At 35.2% G+C, this 18,162-nt stretch overlaps 1 protein-coding gene across 1 annotated transcript in view; it reads right to left on the bottom strand.

Annotated features, from left to right (window-relative positions):
• LOC113491850 (dual 3',5'-cyclic-AMP and -GMP phosphodiesterase 11-like) overlaps positions 1 to 18,162 on the bottom strand; it is a 193,328-nt gene that overhangs the window by 17,665 nt on the left and 157,501 nt on the right. Inside the window, 3 exon segments of the mRNA XM_026869030.1 lie at positions 2,350 to 2,598; positions 3,252 to 3,359; positions 14,575 to 14,725. Of these exon segments, the coding sequence (XP_026724831.1) occupies positions 2,350 to 2,598; positions 3,252 to 3,359; positions 14,575 to 14,725 (508 nt within the window).

The raw sequence follows: 18,162 nt of genomic DNA, 5'->3' as shown, positions 1-18,162 counted from the left end.
TTTGTGTGTATGACCAAATTCTTAAACGTCAATAAGTTGTAAGTCGCTACCAAGTCGAGACCAACATTAAACACAAGCAGGTCAAGTGCGAGTCAGACACATAACACTTAGGGTTCCGTGCAAATAGGCTTAAAAAACTATTGCTTAATTTTGTGTTAAAAGGGAAAATAAATATTTAATATCTGAATATTTAACTTTAAACTGATTTACTGCAAAACACGGTCCAATCGGGAGATACCGTGAGAGACTGATTACAGACGGAATATAATAGGGTTCCGTTTGCACCCGATTATATCTATTGATAACATGGCATTTATACAATAATAACATTGACAGTCAGTATCAACGCTGTTTTCAATTGAAACCACATGTCCGTCGACAAATAATTAATAAACAAAATTGTAATACTCATTGAAATATCAAACAAAAGATATGAATGTTAATCAAGTTGATGTTAATTTAACACCTTTTGGCCCTTTTTGACGATATTCAAAGCTGCTTGATTCATTGGACCGGAAAGCGGATTAATTCCTATTCACAGTGAATGAGAGAATATTTGGATGTTTGAATATAATTTAAAACAAATATACCCGTCTATTTGTTCTTAATGTAATCGGTTGAAGGTTGAATAAATATGATGAATGAATGGTAAGACTCTTTATGTACGTGGCAACGTAAGTCGAATATTCTGACTTTTTGACTAATAATAATAGTGCCAAATGTCCGCTGTCCTTAAAATTACTTAAATTATTGTGTCACTCATTATATCAAAGTTATCGTTCATTTATTTGCAAGCGCAAGCTAGCATGGGACAGTGGCACAGACAGTCTAAAAGTTGGACGCATGGTCACTTAACCTATACGCTGTCTTGTCTACAATGATACGTGCTCATATTTTGGAAACTATGAGTTTGTATTCAGCGCTAAAGCTGAAATGGACGCGGCCATTTTCTCTGAGTGGACAGCAAGACTCAAAAACGTCATCATACATCATCTACGTTTATACATCTTGATCCATCAGCACTGGCCGTCAGCTGTCGCTCAGCGTGACAGAGAAACCAGCCTTAGTGACCAATGTCATTGGGTGTTGGAGGCTTACTTCTAAGAAGGGCTTTATAAACACCTGAGTATTTAAGCACATTTAATATATTAATTTCATGACTAAATATCGTGTTTATTCGTGGTCCTTAATGTTTTTGCTGCCAATTTGGGTCGATACCAAATACGGGTGATAAAGTTAATTAATTTTAGATAAAACCCGTCGCCTTACGTGTAAGCACCTCTACAATCCATTACCTCAACATTTATGGTAAAAACAGTTCAAACGTTTCATTACGAAAACAAGTAAAATTAATTTTCAAGTATCGAAGCATTTCGAATGAAAATGAAATTGATATTAAAAGTCGACCCAAATTGTTCGTTGATTGAATGAATCAATTTATCAAAACTTATTCCGATATTGAAATTCGTTTTCAATCATGAAGCGCGGTAATAATGAACACCGCTAAGATATTGGGAACAGCTTTTCTCGCAAGGATAATTAAATTGAACGGTTTCAAAGGGATAATTCAAAAACAAGACATGATGTCTTTAATTTCATTTGGGATAAAGAGTAGTGACGGCAACCCAAAGTCTGCTGACTAAAATTCAAAAAAGAAAAATTTTTTTTTTTTCAAAACAAGCATTAGTCAATTTGATATCGGCATCAGATCAGCTCCAAAATAGCATATGGAAACCAACAAATTCAACTTGCAATTGCAATTCAACCGACTTCAAACAAAGAAACTGGTGAAGATAAGAAAAGCGTTAAAAAATATTGATCGCAACCTAAAGTAAAATTCTGGTACATTTTAAGCAAGTCTCTCCGATAAACAAACATGTAAATAGTTGCGATAACTTCGGGATCGCATATCGGCTCGCTTTACCCGAGTTAGTAGGGATTACTAAGTTTTTTTGGGATTCCGCGATACCCTTTCCAACTTTCCATTTCGACTAATAAGATAAACTATATTTGGGAGTTACTTCGTGTATTATCTGGTACGTTACCTGTACTCTTTGAGGCGTGTACCTAGATTATGAACGAGCAAATCGACTGGAATGACGCAATGACAATTAAGTGGGTGTAGTTGAAAGTACTGAGTGCTCATGGGCCATGATTTATGGGTTTTCGTAGTCGGAAAAATAGATACTTTTTGGAAGAATTCAACCTCACCAATGATGTTGCCATTGGTGTAGTCAACTATTGGGCAAAAAATTACCTACGATACGCTAAAAGAAACTACATTCAAGGGAACGTTTATAAAGCTCCGGGCTGAGCTACATTTACATTATACAAAATAATCTCACATACCTGTACCCGCTGGCATCGAATCAAGCTCTGCGTGTGGGTTAGTATCCTCAGCACCATGTGCTCGATCGTGCTCTGTTCTTCGAACACCATCCTGGCGAGGTCCAACAGGACCTGATTCCTCTTGACCTCCAACTGCGATCTCTCGTAGAGCTGGGCATTCCGCAGCCCGATGCCGCAGAATTGGAGATATGAAGCGAACACTTTCTCGTCGTTGACCGTGAAAGGTCCGTCGCTTTGTTTGTTTATAACCTGTAAGAGAATCGCGATTAGCGTTTGTTTTATGGTATTATTTTTAGTTATCGTTGTTACAAAAATTTACTTAATTTTCTTAGAATGATCTAATACTGTATTAAATATTTTTACAAACCGCAATGAGGCAATCAAAAGGTTAGTTCCGAAAATTACAATTGAAATTGTTCATAAAATAAAACGTAACTAAAACTACAAACCCCATTTCAATATTAATCGCTTGTAAAACTATTTACGTCCAACAATCTTGTTTAATTGAAAAGATGCAATATTTTATTTTAAGAACTTAAAAAGCGAGTCTAATTCGTTTTCCCCCAGGGGACATTGTTGATGGGATAGATAATACAAAGTTTTGCAAACATTTCACCGAGCAATTTCAATTCCACTTTGGAATATTTATAACTTAATACGCTTAGGGTGCCGGGAACTTTTTTGATTTCATCTTTTCTTCGCTAAGCTCTCATTTCGCCGTTTTACCAGATGTTTTTGAAGCAACATTTTAATGTAAACAGACCAAAGTTTACTTTGAATGAGACTTTTGGCAAACATGATTAGTTGAGAGGGCTGGATGGATTCTTTGTCTTTTTTAAGGTCAAAATCGAAGAATTTTACATTCTCATAAGAACTGCGTACAATACAAACTGGTTACATACCTGGGCAACACCAATAACCTCTCCATTAATGTCCTTAATGGGCATGCAGAGAAGTGACCTCGTTTTGTAACCCGTCTGTTGGTCAATGTCGTGGTTAAACCTCTCGTCCTGCAACAACGTAGAAACACTATTTAAATACAATTTCATACTTTCTTTGTTCCTAACATTTAGGTTCGTCGTAGAAGCTTCAAATTTAGGGTTTTAACCAAATGTTGGGAATATACAAAGGATATTTTTGGACTGTCCTAGTTTCAACTGGTTTTAGTTAAATCAAATTCGCTTTTAATATCGACACACCGCGTTCACAGATTACTGAGCTTGATTTGTCTAGAGGCCATACAAACAAGGCATCCTATGGCTTGAGTGACAGGAATGAAATGTTTTTTTTTTTTAAACTCACGAATAATTAGACTACAAAAATTTTCTCGTGGTTTACTTGCTGCTACTTCTATGTTGACCTCAATTGGTTGTACAACAATTTAGCCATCGCAATAATGCCTATACTTATGGTTCGTACAAGATGCTCCAAAACCATGCCTCCTTAGACAAGAGTAATTGAACAATCATTATCTCGTTTAAATCGGGATCTAAACGAAGCACAGAAACTGGGCCGAGTAATCGGAGTCGTGGTAGTGACCGCAGACCACATCTGTCCACAGGCAGGCGCCATACAACGGACTCAATATTATTGCTTCTTCTGCAACTTGCTTACTTATCCGGAAATTAAATGCCATTCATCTCTATTTATTTCACACGATGGTCCCACGTTTCCAGTTGCTATGCACCGATTTAAATGAGCTTTCCGTGGTAACAAAAGAAATGGAAGATTTTATTCAATATTGAATACGGTAATCGATATGTTTTGTTATTTATATTCGCCGGTATTGAAAATACAAAAGCGAGGAATATAAGAGTCGTTAATATAAAAGTTGAAAGGGACGTAGAGACATGAATCAGATATTATTATTTATTGAAAGTTGCGGATTTCATTTATAGGACAGAATTGTTGATTTAAATTCATATTAATTTCCGATTTCAATTGCGGTTGTAATTACTTCGATATTGCCGCGAATCCCAGTAATTTCATTTCACTCTGACACATTTCTATTCCACAAATGACGCCACAAGTCATTAAATCTTAGCATTTACCGGTTAAATCACGCAAAGCAATCACATGCCCACACTCGCAGGCAATCGCTGGTATAATTTATTTGGACAAACACTGTAAATCTCTCAGCAGAGAAGAATGCTATTTGAGGAATCCGTTGTATCGCCGAATTTACGACTCAATGCACAAAACTGTTCCTACAATGCAGTGCGAACACGAACATTTGTGGAACCGAAATCGAACGTATGGAGCGCAGCCAAGAGGGGAAGTTATAGGTATTACGGGCCACCGTTCATTACACACGCCTGTCAGCCGGCCAGATTCGGCTTAAACTATCCATTGAGCTTACATATCGCACTTTCTGGTATTGCGAATATCCAGAATTTTAAGGCAGTTAAACTTCTGGCTGGTATAAATCTGTCAACGAAATTTAGGAACATCGAACAATAAAGCGTTTTCCCGTTCCCCATTTTCAAGAGTTGAAACCCGTTAGTTGGTTAGACTGGAAGCCGACCCCAACATAGTTGGGAAAAGGTTAGGGTGATGAAATGTAGAGTCGGAACCAGTCCATTAACACCTATATTCAAAATATCTCATGAAAATTCTAAAGTAGGTACTAGTTAGAGCATGGAGTGCTATATGATTTCTATTACTGACTTCAGTAGTCAATTTGAATCTGATATAAATTGATTAGTATTCAATTGTAGTCCCCTGCTAACTGAAGTTTAGTAAGTGCAGGAAAGCATTTGTGCGAGACCAATTTGATTTACGTCTGTAATTTAATTTGAATATTTATTACGTCGCTAGGTATTTGACGTGCTTAAGTGATTGATGTAGATGTTTTGTGTTCGATAACAAAATTAATTGAAGATAACATTATTGTTTTGAAAACAAAAACATACATATCTAGTTATTTATTGGAATAAATAACTAAACAACTTGATGATTTTTTTATGGGATCGAATGACATAAAAAAAAACAACAAAATCGGATCATTCAGGTCGTTATAAGGTAAAAAACATAAATAAATACAGACAAATTGAGCACCTACTCTATTCTGAAATCGGTGGAAAACAAGGCTCATTTAGAATTACTCACACACTGCTAACATACACAATTTGTAATACGATTGTTGAGCATTTACGCATGCCTCTTCAGAGCCATGACTAAAGCATATTGTGTCACAATTTATGCACGATTTTAATGCCAATGTTTAACGATACACGTGTCCCGTTGAATTTGACAATCTGTTTAGAGTGACATTAATTCAACACGTGGATAAACATAACAATTTTCGGTATAAGAGTCCATGAGTTCCATTAATTTCTGTAGTTAATTAAAAATGGGTCAAGAGCAAGTCGGACTCGGACTATGGATTCTTGTTCACGTATCAGGTTTATGACCGTAATGTTGGTATACAGAAATATTACAAAAAAATAAACATCTTTCTTGCTATTATGGTTTAAGTCGTAGCAATAGTTATTTTATTGTTATTTTGTTATTTGGTGTCTTAGTTTTACTTCTTTGGTTCCGTTTTAACCCTTTGGTTAAGGGACCCTAATAGAATGGTAAATGGGACGTAGAGAACTACCAGTCTACCATAGTATTAATTTTCTCATGGAATATTTGGCACGGCGTCAAAAATCCTTCCGCATAATCAACTTTGGGAGTTGGAGTCAAATCCAACATTAAGGCTATGACCGACTTTAGAATTGCTGAAATAAAAACTTGCTCTCACTAACTCAATAGCTTTAAAGCACATGCACGAAATTCAATTCAGATACAAGTTTCCTTGCAGAAGAATTTTATATCTTCGTGGGAAGAAAACTATATTACGAGGAAGTTTAGAAGAGTAAAATTCAACCTTCGCAGAAATCAAAATGAAACGTCCTAGATCGAAGTTTCATTTACGATTCTGATCTTGGACGGATCGTAAAAGTAATGGGTACAATAGGACGTTCATGAATGCTAAATCCCTTTAACGCTGCGACTGAGCTAATACCAAACATCAAAATCACTCTTTGACACATTTCTATCAGTCTTCATCCTGCGCGTGACAAAATATTCAACTTCAATTTCACGTCTCATATTCATTGAGACGATCTAAATATTTCTGTCAATCGGAATATTTACAACAACTATTTATATAGGACGTTCCGAATCCAATGTGAATTACGGAGTATATATTTTTGTAAGATTTAAGCAGAACATGTTCTGTGCCAAACTCACAATGTTAAAGCTCTTCGTACGGTCTCTGGAGTAAATTAAGTTGTTGGCATTGAATCAGTCTCTCAAGTATTTACTTTTTACATTTCTCAGTAGGGAGCGAAGATATTTTACTAGTGCTTCGATCGTAGCCATCTCAAACCATGACGATGTTGTATTCCCTTTACTACAATCATTAGCTGCCTCTTAGCAGATTAAATTATATGTATTATCACCTGTAGCCAGGTAGCATTTTTGAAGTAGTAGCATTAATAGAAATGTTTAATTGTATTAAAATGACATCTGCTTCCGTTAAGTCATGTGACTTAGATTTGTCACTTTCAAACATTCGAGCGTTATATATTAACGATTACGATTGTCGCAATCTCATTTGGCTAAAGGTCAGGCTACAGTTCAGATTTTAAGCTTTTAAGTGTCCAAATTTAACCCAAAATCTAGTAAATTACTGAATTAGTAACACAAAACCTCGAAAATGTTTGAACTGGTTGGAAATTTCACGTTCCATAATGTGAACAAAGGATAGAACTTTTTATCTCTACGTTACAGATTCGGCCGACGTACCGTAAGAGTGTTAATGCTGGCCTTTTATATCAAGAGTCCATTATCCTTTCGGGAAGTTACACGGCCAAAACTGCTGTTGTCCGAAAACTACTTGAAATAACTTCGCAATTAATTGAGGTTACGTTTTTAGGTGACCGGATAAAGATTCAACTATTTATGGTACTACACAGGTGTTTGTTTCCTTGGTATTGGATATGTACGATACACTGTCAAACAAATGAATGGTAATTATATAGGGTTTGGTAAGGCAAGACATATGGTCATTGAAGTATATGGAACCTAAATTTAAAAAAACAATATGGTAGTAAGTCCAATAATTTTAATGGAACTAAAAACCTAGTCATACTGCAAAAGGCCATTTTAAAATGATCACTCCCATACGAAAACGTTAACAAAATTCTAATAGTCAACTGTCCTCGAGAGACCCATAAACAAACCATTATCGTACAAAAAGCGTAATCATTTTATTCCCTCGTATGTACAGCATTCTTATCTATAATTTTCCTTGGAATATTGATGTTGGGAAATAAATACTATGTAAAGCCAACTTCCTGTGACCTTCGAGCCTCAATATTGTTACGGTAATTTATGCTTCATGCCTACCTCAATAAACCATTTAGCATTTAAGATTATCATCAGAATTTAACAAAGGATTATATATGTCTCGGGCTTGTGTTGTTAAATACCCGTGTTTATGAGACGATTCCCGGTATTTAATTATGTTTACACTGTCATCCGTTGATTCTATTTCATCTCTTTTTCATATTTGAAGCTTGCTTTCATTGCCAAAATATTTCTCGTGAATACTTTTTCTCTTAAGGGAAACACGTTCAACGATATTTAATTACGTGAAGTCTAAGTGTCACATAACGAAGAAACCATTACAAATTTTAATTATCGCGAAGTAATTCACGCCACACAAAGGTTTGCAGACGAAAGTTGCTTTTTACAAAAACATGAACGTGATAATTACATTCAAAAATGTTCACAGGTTTTTTTTTAATTAGGCCAGTCTTCACCAATTTTAAGAGGAAATAAGGTAGCCACATATTAAGTAATCTATAAAACAAAATTATAAAATTGAATGCAACACTTCTTTCAACAGGATATGACTCTGAATTGATTCAACAATAAACGTAAACTAAGATAATGGCTATCTTCGCTGACTTCAAACAAATATTACGAAATCCATGATAGAATGAAAACGATTCATCAAGACATATGTATAGTGTGGCCATAGAGTGCACTATCTATGTAGCGCGATCTTTCAGAGGCATTTATATGCAAATCGTTTTCATAAACAATGGATACGTGAGCACGCATGAACTGACAGTCTTGGCAAGGTCACGGCTTTGGAGGCGGGCCAGGACGCCATACTTATTCCCCAGATACCATCTAACTAAGACAAAATTATTCTCCAAAAGGATCGACCTTGATGTGAATATTTTTTTTCTCCATCGCCAATTGAGAAGAATTTGAATTGTAAAAAGATTCTAAATATTCCCTTCTGCCAAAATTCTGTATGTTAAGCTTAAGATAAATGAATCACATTCATAATTTAAACGAGCGTACCATCTAAAGAAAACATATTCTGCTGAAATATTCACGGCCGGAGGCGTATGTATCATATACAAAATACTCGTAATACGCCAAACTGTGCCCTACTAAATGTACATTTATAAGACTCACGTACCAGACACAAAAAATATAAATCCCTCGGCGCTTCTGTTTTCATATACCACATGTCAAAGCCTTGAATGTTACTGATGAATGGAAGACGAAACTAAAAAATACCTAACGTAACAATAACCTTGAGGTAAAAGAAAACTACAGGTTCCTTCCTCGATGGTAATAAAGGAAAATTAGATATCAAAACTATTATTTAGATCGGACTCAGTATATTTGTTTTAAGATACCTTGAGCTAACCTCAAAATCATTAATATGAAGGAGCCCGTACAGAAAAATAGTCCGAGGATATTTGGAAGCTTGTTTATGTGAGTCCGTTGATATATCCAGCTGGTACCAGGGAATTCATGAAGTGACTAAAGAGGGATAGCATTTTTAAGCGCGCAATTTATCCAGGAGCGGGTCGTATTTTGCGAATTATTTATGTGCACTCGTCCAGTTCTGACGAATCTCGGCAGGATGTGCCTGTACTACGGATTATGTAACATCTAGAAAATTCTTTACAAGGCTGTAAAGATTTTTTGAGGTTAAACATTTTTGAACTCAAGAGAAAACTAGTTAATTATTTAAATATTCATATATAGGTAAAAAAATGTTGGTGGAATCACGTCTAACCTAGTGTTACCTTTTTGTGGTTTGAAGACAATCACGCAAGGCTCGACGATTTTGGGTAAAAACAAAGGAACTGGATATTGTTCTTTGTTCCTACATTACCAATTCACAAATAAAATCCCATGGGAGCAAACCAGACAACAAAAACCGCTTACATAAGTAAAATCACCTCCACAGAGATTCCTCGAAGTACTTGACGAATGAGAAACGCTTGATCTTTGCGGGGCAGGATGAAAAATTGACATCGATGAATAAAACTCACGCTCGAAAGCTGAGCGATGCTCGACGAACAGGTCCCATCTCAGGGAACATTCCCAGTAGCCATTCGTTACCATAAATCAAGCCATGTCCACCAAAGATATATTACAATACTTGGATTAAGTGATTGTCAATAGATAGGAGGCACTCGATGACAGATATATGTGGAGAATAATAATAGAAGACATAATAATATCGCGAGTTTAATACAATAATGCTGTTGGACATTTATCATGTCAGACTTTCGCTTACTTGATTTTTTATATTCATGAGACTTGGATTTCGCGTTGTATTTTATTCACGTGTTATACAGACCCGACGTCGCTTTGCTCAGGTGGTGACATGACATGATTTACAAATATTGCAATATCGAGATCCTTTGAATTAAACATCGACTATGACATACATGGTGATGTTCCCTACTTGTTCCATTTACACATTCCTGGTTTTAAATTGACATGACAATTGTTACGAGATTCCCGAAAACTTCATCATTCCAGTTTTACAAATGATAACGGACATAATGTTCAGTGAAAAAAAAAAGCAGTACCGACTACTGAACACCATGTATTTTTATTGCTCTCTAGTTTTGTATTAAAACGTTTAATGTACCGTAGTGTGATATATTGCACACACTGAATGAAACTGCTTGGAATATCAACGCGGGCACACTGGCCGCTTGCACTTTGTCAAATGTTATGAGAACCATAAGTTAGTCTATATTTTCTTTTCAACCAACGAGAGAAAAATATGTTATTTAAACTGGACGTTCCATTTAAGTAACCATCTATCTCTGTATAGCGGTACCCATTGAGACATGTATTTTTAAGAGTCAATTGAACTATTTCAATAGATATGTGTGGAAAGCTAACAAAATGAAAGAGATGCTATTTTTTGTCCAATTAAGAATCGAAATTCGAAATGGAAAACAAATTACATAATTTAAAGTTCTTTACACCCCATAATTCATTAACTCAACAAACAAAAGTTATAGCATTATTGAAGCAGACTCAAATAAATTAGTTTTATAAAACCTACTTCTAAACTTAAACAACCCGGTGTAGATTATTAATAAAACGAATATAATTGTGTCAGCTAACCATTTCTATTCTATTTAAAAAAATAATATTATTTATTCATTAAAAAATCAGAAAATTACATAAAAAATCGCCAAACTGCAAAGCAGTTTGTTGGCGATAATAGCGCTCTTTAATATACATTTTTCTTTATCGTGTTTTTATAGTTTACAATGAGTGTAGTTTTGCATTTATTATTCTTATATATAATCAATAATCACAATAGTTTTAACCCATTTCTATCAAAACTTTATAAATAAAAATAGATCTACCCTAGCCTAGGCAAACATTTAAATCGTGATGATTTTTTTTTTTGTTTATTTATTTATACTTTTTTGACACGAAAAAATGCAAAAGGCGAACTTAATGTTTGAGGTCATTGAGGCAGGTGCATCAAATATTTGATTAAATGTATCACTGTCATTTTACCAGACATTCAGTTACGTATGTAATTACTAAATTAGCGAAAACGCGAAGCTTTCAAGCGGCAATATATATTAAATTAACAGGTAAACAACAAAAACCTTTCTAATAAAGGCCATTAGGAGCACAAAGCCCAAAAAAGTTGAACAAAACGAAACCAAGTAGGTAACTAAAAGCATAGAGGATTAGAGTGATTACCTAAAAGTAAAGTTATCTCATTGTTTCGTCCGTCAGTTTAGTACGAATTTCGCACCATTTAAGGCGAAACACCGCAAACAATTACCGTCGGGTAAGGTAAAGTTTTGACAGGTGCGAGACTAAAATTGATCTATGAGAGTAGTTAGCACAGACGCCCCTCTTAATATATACCGAGCTAAAAATACAAGATGATGAATAACCATTGTGTTTTCTATAGATTTCTCTCTTGGCTATAGGCGTGTTATGATTTTTTGCGCCTTTGATGTTCTGTTATGAACATTTACAAAAATTACCTTATTGGTAAAGAAATCAAATTTAATTTAGATTTTTTTTAAGTACAAACGGTCCAATTAGTAGGTACTTCGAAATCTCATGAGGCATGTCAGGATTTGATAGTCACAAAGAGCAATTTCATTAAGAGTTCGATATCCCGCCTCAATATTTCCCCTTAAGTAAACACCTTAGCGATTCCAATCTTGACCTTAAGAAAAATTAAAAGATTCCTTCGAAAAAAGTATCAGGTACGTATGACAAAAGCAATCAAATTAAAAAAAAAAACAGATAAAGCTTAGTGAGTTTCTAAAGACGTTATGGAAGCACAGCTTTGCCTTGAAAGTGTAAAAGCGTCAACAATGTGCCGGGTTTGAATATTGCAACAGTTTTTGAATAATGAAAGTTACACAATGCTTGGGGCCATTCATTTTATAAAACAACATGAGATGTTTTCTTTTGGTAAATGCACGCAATTTCTGATGTATTGGTGTTGGATTTATGTTTTATTTTTTGCTATAGCTCTTGTCAATTCAACTCATCTTTGCGCATCGCGCTATGTGTGGGAAGCCTTTAAAAATGTACAGACATTTCGTACCAATACAGCTCTAATTTTTTGTCACTGCCATTCAAATCAAAGCAAATTTAATTTATACTTATCCATTGTTAATATACCATTATGATTATGGTTCAGAAACCTACAATTGTACGTGGAATGGATTCCAGAAAAATCACAAAACACAGGTCAAACGTATTTCTCGTACTTTTGATTATGTATCATCTTCGCATTTAGTCAACCCGATTCCCAAGTCTTAACACCATGACTCATTAATATACCCTTTTAAAACGTTAATAAACTTTTCAAATCTAACACAGAATGCTTTTATTATTAATGGACATTTTTTTACAAAGCGGAGTGTTTAAATGATACTTTATCTCAATATCGGTAATGGTCTCGCGCTGAACATTTTCTTAACACAAATATTTAAAAGGAAAATACGAGACGGCTACCTGAGAGCTTAAAAGTAACATTAGTGGATTGTATATCAATGTGGGAGGAGGGTATTCAAACTGAAACCCTTTTATCCATAACTGACGGATGATATAGGTTTACATCATATGTAACTTGAGTCTCAAGGCCAACAATACAATTGGCACGGTTGCTCAACATTCAGATTTGAGTTAATCGGCTTTTGAATGAAGTGAGATAGATTAAAGGAATCAATCACGACGGAGCTTGAAAGCTTAATCCCAGTTCGAATGAGTCTCGTAAAAATTACTGAGCAAACTAAGCCACGCAGATAGCAATAAAAATGGCGTATTTACTTTAACGAGATCATTTGACGGATCCCAGTCGTGAGAGGGAACACTAATGTGCGTGGATAAATTGCCAGGTGATAAAACGCAGACCTAATGTCAGTCTGCTGAAAAATGCTTCACTGTAGTTTATATTCGAATGTCAGAAAAGTGAAGTTTTGTTTTTGTTATAAATATCTGCTTTTTTACTACAAGCCATTAATCAAAACAGGTACTGACGGCAGACAGGCGAGATTTGCAAATGTGAATTTATTACACGTAGTCCTATTATTTTTATGATGTTATGAATTTCGGTATTATTCACGCACTACTACAAACGGTTTACATATTGACACAGAAAATAAGATGGCTGATTAAAAAAATCTGATGACACCATGAATTATGAAATCAAGGGTGCGGTACAAACCCGGCCTCAGCCAAAAACAACGCTTCTCGGGTCACTTCATACAGTTTTCTCAATGAACGACGATTGTAAACAACCCGCTACTGCTGATGTCATTGTTTAATGACCCCTCGTAAAAGGTTATTGCTGTTACATTCGTTTGTTTCGTAATTCATAAAGTATAGGTATATTTCAAATAAGTTGATGAAAAAACAATACCTTTTGTAGATTAGACTTTCTTATGCCTAAATGTATTTTTAGCTTCGAATAAATGATATGATCAATTTGACATGCTTTTAAGAGAAAAATACGAAGCGGCGTGAAATTTTATTTTTATTGAAGGCATCGCGAACATTAAAAGTGTTTTCAATAAAAGTGTGACAGCTACTTGAATTGATTGAGAATCGACGGTCGATCAAATCATTTAGAAAATAAAATTCCAGATTCCATCCATTTCTTGAATACATTATGAGGAAAACATCGATTTATAATAAATGGTAGATGAATTAACATATCACGTTAGTTTTCCACCAGACGTCAGCTTCATCTTAACTCCGTACATCAAAGTTGATAGCATCATAATTCACAAACATGGCACTCTTGCCCCGATAAAAATAATCCAATTAAAAAAATGTCGGTTGACTTATTTGGTGACGCTAAAATGCAAATGTATTATGAGGTGAAATTACTATTCTGGTCGAGGCTTCCAAAACATTCTTAAAATGAGAGTTTTCATTGCGGTAGCTATTTTAAGAATTAAGTGGGACGGTAAAATGAGGTAGCTTTGAACTCGTAGCATGTTTACCTCTTTTCATTACGTCTTATGGTATAGTATTTGTAAGAACACTCTTGATGAAATTTCTGCTAATGATGGGCAATGTTCGTTAGGCAAAGTAGTTTGAGATTTTCATTGGATATCCGGATGTTACCTTGAATCTATTTTTCAGCTTCTCTGTTGATTAGATTTTGGTAATCAGATCTATACGGTTTTGTTAGAACGATGGTTCGTGTTAGATTATTTCTAACGTTTGGTTCAATATAATCTCTTCATAAAGATGAACCAAATGAGAGATTTAGGTACAAGTTTTTTGGCTGTATTAAAGAGACGAAAATTGGAAATGGTACAGAATTTGACACTCCAGCAAAAACCCTTTTTTATCAAACATTCGTATTCTCATTGTCCCTAAGTAATGATATCTACATACCTTATACGCATCAGGTATATTGACAGGTTCTCCACTCTCAGCCACGTAGCCGACGATGCCGCTACCCCACGGTATCCTGATCTCCTCGAGCTGTTCCATCTGCTCCGGCGTGGACTTCGAGCACACGTCGAACAATTTCGACACCAAACACCTGGAAAGTTCTACTCTTTAGTAATGGAAGGTATAAGGTGAAGGTATACTTTGGGATGAAAGGTTAAAGGTTCGTAGTATCCAGAAAATAAGAAATGTGTACGGTCTAGAAATAAATTTCAGAAAATAACAGCATAACATTTTCTTCAGCTTAACCTTTGATGCACTATTTGAATGCTACTCATAGAATGGTTAGTTTAGTCGGGACTAGTGCAATTTTACACTACTATTTGAAAAACGATGTGTAAAACGTTTACAGCAAATTCTCAATGGGAAAAAGTTAGTTTGCAATAGAACAAATGTTTTCAACGAACAGATTTATCAAATAGCAGCGAAAAACATTTTCACATTTTATTTGATCCGAAAACCTGTCTATTCATCAATAGATTAAACAATGCCCTTAAAAGTGGTGTTGAATGCAGATATACGAAGAAAAACGACAACAAGAACAGATTTACAAGGGAGCAACTACATTTCATTACTATCAACGGTAGACAAGCAAACAAGACAGGCATAGGACAGGCATAATCGAATTCCCAGTCCCTCCGGGGGAATTTTCCAATCGGCAAATAGAAAGAAGAATCCGTTTAATAAAACCTCGAGAACCATGTGTCGTTGGCGCATGTGGTTACCTACGTATAACTACCAGACAACAACACGATACACGTGACATAAAGTATTACACTTCTAATTGAAGATTTATATGGAAAAGATTTACGAGTGGTTTCTGGTGTTGGCATTTTACAAATTACATAAAAATGATATCTCATATGATCTTCAGAACTTAATTACTAGTTTTTTTTTCCACGTGTCGATGCACACATTACAAGGTATGTATTATTAACATCAACAGAAACACTCCGAGATTATAATGTATGTTTTGATAATGAGTCGCTACTGTTAGTTCAGTAGGTAGTACGTTAATTTGGCCAATTAGTTGCGGTCCCTCGTTTCATGTCAGGATTTTCATGTCAACAAAGCTCCTAATATAGAACGACGTTTTGAAAGATAAAGAAAGGTTCTTATCCTTTGATAACATAACATATCCCTCTCCGGCCGAACAAAGTTCCATCGATACATAAGCTTAGGTCCAACAATGACATTACGTCAGCAGAATCTTGGACTCCGCAGGAAGCCTTCTCTTTAAGAGCTCACTCAAACTCAATAAAACCCTCTGGCGGGTGGCTTAAGTGGCGACTACACACGTAACTTCATTTTCGTTCAGTCAAATTGAATAATTGGATAAGCATTATAAGAGAAACACGTTGACGGTTCGCGTGTACGGTTTAATGTATAGGTAGGCAATATATGTACATTTATACAATACATATTTTGTCTTGCTATACATAGTGTGTTTTAAAAAGCCAATATTTTGTTGAGTGGTTAATTGTACAATTTCACTAGTGTCTTCTAGGTTCAGGTTTTTGTAAAAGCTTCGTAAAAGAAATGGTATTTCAATAAGATGACTTTGAGAGTTAAAACCTGATCATCGTAACTTATTATATTTTAAACTAGCTTTTCAGCCGCAGCTTCGCCCGCGCCGAGGTCGGCTATATCGCGTTTTCAAGAGTACCCTTCAGAATAAAAACTATCCTATGCTCTTTCTCAAGGTCAACTCTATCGCTGTACCAAATTTCATTACAACGAATTCAGTGGTTTAGACGTGAAAGCGTAACAGACAGACAGACAGAGTTACTTTCGCATTTATAATATTAGTAGGGATTCGAATGATACAGTGTCTTCATTTAAACCCAAAATGAAACTAAGTATTGCAAAGAAGACTGCTACAGACTTTAATATTTTACATCTAAAACAAAAAGAGATCAAAATGTTCTTTAAAAGCTTACATATTATAACTTACACCATACTTTGTAATAAGGGTACATCATATAGCATCAGATATGCAAAATAATATTTATGTTCGCGACTGACGATGCGTACAAAGAAGGCAATAACATAAGTATGGCAATAAAATCCTTGTTACGATGACAAATATGAGCGAATTCGTAAAAGTCTGTGACCCTTCCAACTCCATCGTTTTATATCTTTATGATTTCTTTAACCACAAACTTCGAGATCATTATAATCTTTTCAAGTAACCACTGTCGCTGTTGAGTAAGCGAGATGCCAGTCCACGCGGTATAGTGCCGTCTCGTTCTGACTTCGCAACAGTGGCGCTCAATGACTTTTATAGTACAGGGGAAGGTAACCTTGACATTTCCTCTCCTTTTCATGGTTATCCCATCGAGATCTTGACCCTTACTCTGGCTAATAAGAGAACCACCCTATTCCAATCCGATTGTAATTGTTCATTAACTATTCATTTGGTTTGGATTTCGGATAATGTGAAACTTGAACCATATGGACTTTCTTTTAGTGGGACATAAGACATTCTATCTGTAAAATGAAATAGATTTAAGAAAGTCATATTCTTAGTCATCTATTGCAAGTATAAGGCTACTTTTTCCGATGTCCATATTTTTATAAAAATGAATCGTATTTATTTTAGATAAAATTACAGTGTATTTGTTATGTCCCAAGCTCCCTCTATTTAACTTGCAGTTTTGTCAATTTCTATTGTTCAGATAAAGGCAAAAACGTGTACAGTATTTTTAATTATCTATTTGACGATTTTTTGTTTTTATACCCATCCGTATGCCCTATTTTAATACTATAATTTAGTGTGACTTTGTAACGCGTATTTCGTAATTTCTGTTTCCGACAAAATACATTATTGAATAGTTGTACGAGTTAAATCAGCGTTCATTTATGCATAGCATAAGCGGAACCATCGTTGAACAAGAAATGTTAATAACAAAATAACTGGGACCGTGCAGTTCTCCCTTTCCATCGATCTCGGCCGCCCTTGACCGTGACAATGTCCGTTGTAATTTGTTTCGCGAGTTTCTGCGTCCGTTTAACATATTCTCGAAAGGTCAAGACGATAAATTATACAAGTTACAATACATACAGACACACACATACATACATACATTACTTATACATAGTGTAATTTTCTTGAATAGCAAATGAAACGATATATTTTGCCTACAAATGTAATATAAATCTTGAGCAGTTGTACATGTGCCAACAGTATGGGGGGTTGTATCGGGACCTTAAAGAGGAGGAATAAAATCGCATTGCCAACAGTGGGCTGATAAGCGGAGTTGATCGATGTCTCTATCTTCTTAATGATATTTAGCAACGATAACCTTGATAGAAATAAGTCTTAGATATGTATGGAGGGTGTACTTTTGCCGCACGGCGTAAACAAACTGTCTACTTAAATGGCAAATCAGTTTGGTTTGCAAGTGATTCAAATCGTAAAGCTCCAAGGAGGGTTGGTTGATTGGCCGCGGTGACTGGACGCATCCGGACGGTGACTAAATTTGATAGCAAAAAAAATGTTCTTTCGGTTTGTTAATGAACTGTTTTTTT

The sequence above is a fragment of the Trichoplusia ni genome, chromosome 1 (assembly GCF_003590095.1).
Source record: "Trichoplusia ni isolate ovarian cell line Hi5 chromosome 1, tn1, whole genome shotgun sequence".
NCBI classification, from domain to species: domain Eukaryota; kingdom Metazoa; phylum Arthropoda; class Insecta; order Lepidoptera; family Noctuidae; genus Trichoplusia; species Trichoplusia ni.
Note: the sequence above shows the minus strand (reverse complement) of the source record. Positions and strands in the feature narration are given on the sequence as shown.